This window comes from Primulina huaijiensis, unplaced genomic scaffold (assembly GCF_012295235.1).
Source record: "Primulina huaijiensis isolate GDHJ02 unplaced genomic scaffold, ASM1229523v2 scaffold207714, whole genome shotgun sequence".
NCBI classification, from domain to species: domain Eukaryota; kingdom Viridiplantae; phylum Streptophyta; class Magnoliopsida; order Lamiales; family Gesneriaceae; genus Primulina; species Primulina huaijiensis.
In genome coordinates this window covers 1-3,551 of record NW_027354971.1, presented here as the reverse complement: position 1 = coordinate 3,551, position 3,551 = coordinate 1, and the positions used below count along the sequence as shown (strand labels likewise).

Below are 3,551 nucleotides of genomic sequence, written 5' to 3'. Positions count from 1 at the left end.
AGAACTTGAGGCTGACACGCTCCCTTAATATTTTTGGATTATTTTATCGATATGTTTTCGGATTTCTTTCATCATTTTATTTAGATAAACTAATTGCATAAAAAACCCATCCTTTATTTTGGCATAAAAAACCAATCCTTTATTTTTTTAAAAGCAATCACATTTCAACCATGGCCCAACTGTATTATAATTGGGCCGGCCCATTCATTTGACACTTGTTGGACCCAACGTTTTAAAAATGAGATAAACCTGTCCTCTCTCTCTCTCTCTCTCAATGTGACACTCGAAAGTTGCCGAAAAGCTAGAAGTCTAAAACGAGGATGGAGCAGCTTAGATGCCAAAGGATCGGATGCGAAGCACTGTTCACCGAAGATGACAATCAGGAAGATTCGTGTACTTATCACGATTCCGTAAGTAATCCTTCCCTCTCTTTCTTGTTCGATTCGCGTATGTGAGATTTTTTTTTTGGGGGGATCTCTTTTATTTTTCGGTTAATTTACGTATTGAGGTGATTTGATCGGTTACCAGATGAATTAGTTCTTCGGTGAAAGTTTTACTGAGTATTTTAGATTTGGCGCAGGGACTGTAGAGTTGGCAAATGATAGTAAGATTTATATGCTGCAGAAATTGTACTTGAATTTTGTCAGGGTTTAAGCTTTCCATTTATTTACCTGATGATGTACATTTTCTTGCTTGAATGATACTTCGGTTTGTTTCTTCAACGGGTAGTCCTTTTTCTTGAGATAAGTTCAGAATGGCATATGTTTTGCAAAATTTATTTTTAAGTTTTAATTAATTGGAGAATGCAATGCTTTTATGGAAGTATTTTCTGCCTGGACAGATTTTCTAATCTTTTTACTGTATATATCTATGATCAATTAGTTTGTGTTATTTCGGTTTTATCTAGATGGTAGAAAGTAATAATGATTGATACATATATACAGACAGTACAGTGGTGAGGATAATCACTAAGCTGATTCCAAGGAAAAACATAGAATAACGAATGAGATGTCCGCAGAAAGGGTTGTTTGATTAACTGCTCATGTTATTAATTATTATACATTATTGTCATGACTTGTCTAACTTGTCAATGATTTGGAAGCTTAAATGGATCTCCAGCTTATGAAATATATTTATTACCTTACATTTCTTGATAATCACGAATTTAACGTCTCCTGATGGTATGTGCCATGCTTCAACCGGGGCCCGTCTCTTAAACTAGGGTGTAAGTGACATTTTCTCTGACTTTCTCCCTTGACGAGTTGATAAAACTGCCTTTTTCTGAATTTCTAAAATTAATCACAGAAGTGTCTTTAACAGCCAAAATTTCATGATGGGATGAAAGAGTGGAGCTGTTGTAAGAAAAGAAGTCACGATTTTAGTCTATTTCTAGCGCTTCCAGGGTATGTAGCTTTTCCTTCTTGCTGCGTGTGCATTTTAAAAGTTAAAAATTTTAGTGTCCAATATTTATGTGTGATGGCGTGAGCTTTGCTTGAGGTTTGGCTGTCTTTTCTTTTACCGGATGAATGCTTCACTCAATTTTCTTTCAAGATGTTTCTGGGCTCTGAGTTTTATGTACATATCCTATAGTATTGAATTTGATAACTAATTTTCTGGAAGTTATATCTATAAGATATGGAAGGGATCCATGTTTTCTGAAGGGATGCTAATTTTTTGCGAATTCTAATCGTGAATGGCGTTCATGTTCAATATTCTGTTTAGGAATATTTTTCCCATTCATTAAAGATGGTGGGTCTGCTCATTTTCATTCTTCTTTGCATTGATAGACTCTGCCAGCTTGCTTCATTGAGAGATCTATCTATTGTATATTGTTCGAAACTGATTGTTGTCACGTCTAAAGTTGCAAGACAGGAAAGCACACAACTGAGAAACCTGTGCAGGCGTCGATAGCTGTAACTCCAAAACAACCAGTTTATGAAACGAGTGCCACAGTCAATTCATCATCTAAAGATTCTTGTTCAAGGTGCCGCCAAGGATTTTTCTGCTCCGACCATGGTAGGCCTTTTATGTAGTGATTTGACTTCTTTCAAAACTGGAGGCTGATTATTTGCGTATAAGAATTACTTGTTTCATTTAAATAATTAGCAGAAAGCCAATAAAACACGACTTTTATATGTAGATTTGTGATATAATCAAGTGGTTGAGTTTAGATTAGGTTATGCTACTAGTGTTAACATTCACCTTCCTTTTGATCCTCGTCAGGTTCACAAGCTCGAGCATTGAACTCAAAAGTATCCAATTCTGTGCTAGATGCTCCTAGTGAAAGTAATCGAACGTTGCAGTATGCCCAACCCCCTAAACCTAAGAAAATTGTCGACATAAATCAACCCCAGATTTGTAAAAACAAAGGATGTGGAAAAACTTTTAAAGAGAAGGATAATCACGAGGAAGCCTGCAGTTACCATCCAGGACCAGCAGTTTTTCATGACCGAATGAGAGGGGTATGAATACAAGTTGCCTGTGTTTTCTCATTATTAAATTTTGTTACCGAGCATTCTAGTTACTCTTTGTCGTCATCGTCGACATCATTTATAGATAGGTTTTTCTGCAAAAAAAAGTTGGGATTGGTAACATGGCTCCTCTTACTTATTGTTCTCCGGCTGAAGTTAGACTCTTTTCTTATCTTTAAGTTTATATTCTTTTATCTCCTCTTACTTACCCGAACCCTTACGATTTACCTTCTAACACTACTGTTTCTAATTCAATATATTTTTGTGTAACCATTCACCCACCTCAACTGGCAAATTACAAGTGATTATGTCTTCTGAATATGTCATCCATTCACATGGGCAACACACTTATGATATCTTCTTTCCTTTTGACATGCAGTGGAATTGCTGTGATATTCACGTTAAAGAATTCGATGAATTTATGAGCATACCACCATGTGCCAAAGGATGGCACAATGCTGATCCAGAGTCATAAACATGGCACAAATATCCCCCAAAAGGTTGTTTGCTGCAGTTTATAGTCATTTATAGTCTATGGTTGTCATCTTTGGTCGAGTGTTGAAAATGGAGAGATTTTGCTTTACCTTGCGCTAATCCATTATCCTCAATTTTTTTCCACCATGCGCTATCGGTTTAGCACATTTACTCTAGATGCAAGTACGAGTGAAAGTTGTTGCTTCTATCGAAAATAATAATTTTTTTTTATATGATATTTCCAAACATTAGCTGATAAAAGTACTTCTTGCATTTACCACGGTGACAGTAATAATAGTCTCGTAACTCATCAACACTTATCGTGTTGTAATCAAATTTTCTAAATTTTTTGAAGTAATCGTGTGTTCGTATGATATACGAACAGAGACCGCTCGACTAAGGTTTCGGTTGGAGAGAAAAAAAAAAGAGTTGGACGGAAGATTCTAAAAAAATTTGTTTGGGAGTTTTTTAAAGCAAGGAAGTGAAGGAAAAATTTATCCTCCCCAAAATACGACATCACAATTTCCAATTATGCATACATCAGTTTAATAAAGACTAGTTAAAGATGCACACACGTTGTATGTGTTATTATTATTTTTAATTTGA

The 3,551-nt window shown here is 35.6% G+C and overlaps 1 protein-coding gene across 3 annotated transcripts; it reads left to right on the top strand.

Annotated features, from left to right (window-relative positions):
• Nucleotides 1-265: 265 nt before the first annotated feature.
• LOC140966691 (cysteine and histidine-rich domain-containing protein RAR1-like) lies at nt 266-3,321 on the top strand. 3 transcript variants are annotated; one of them, XM_073426941.1, is made up of 5 exons: nt 266-410; nt 1,321-1,403; nt 1,862-2,016; nt 2,224-2,462; nt 2,851-3,321. In XM_073426941.1, the coding sequence occupies exons 1-5, from the start codon at nt 321-323 to the stop codon at nt 2,944-2,946; spliced, it is 663 nt and encodes a 220-aa protein (XP_073283042.1). In that variant the 5' UTR covers nt 266-320; the 3' UTR covers nt 2,947-3,321. The 3 variants fall into 3 exon arrangements, with proteins under 3 accessions (XP_073283042.1, XP_073283043.1, XP_073283044.1); XM_073426942.1 differs by lacking the exon at nt 266-410 and adding an exon at nt 451-1,225; XM_073426943.1 differs by lacking the exon at nt 266-410 and adding an exon at nt 451-1,225 and having other exon boundaries at nt 1,306-1,403.
• The last annotated feature ends 230 nt before the right edge of the window (nt 3,322-3,551 follow it).

Coding starts and splice junctions, on each gene's coding strand:
- LOC140966691 (XM_073426941.1), top strand. CDS start 321: ATGGAGCAGCTTAGATGCCAAAGGATCGGATGCGAAGCACTGTTCACC. Junction 1,404..1,861: donor CTATTTCTAGCGCTTCCAGG/GTATGTAGCTTT, acceptor TCACGTCTAAAG/TTGCAAGACAGGAAAGCACA. Junction 2,017..2,223: donor ATTTTTCTGCTCCGACCATG/GTAGGCCTTTTA, acceptor GATCCTCGTCAG/GTTCACAAGCTCGAGCATTG.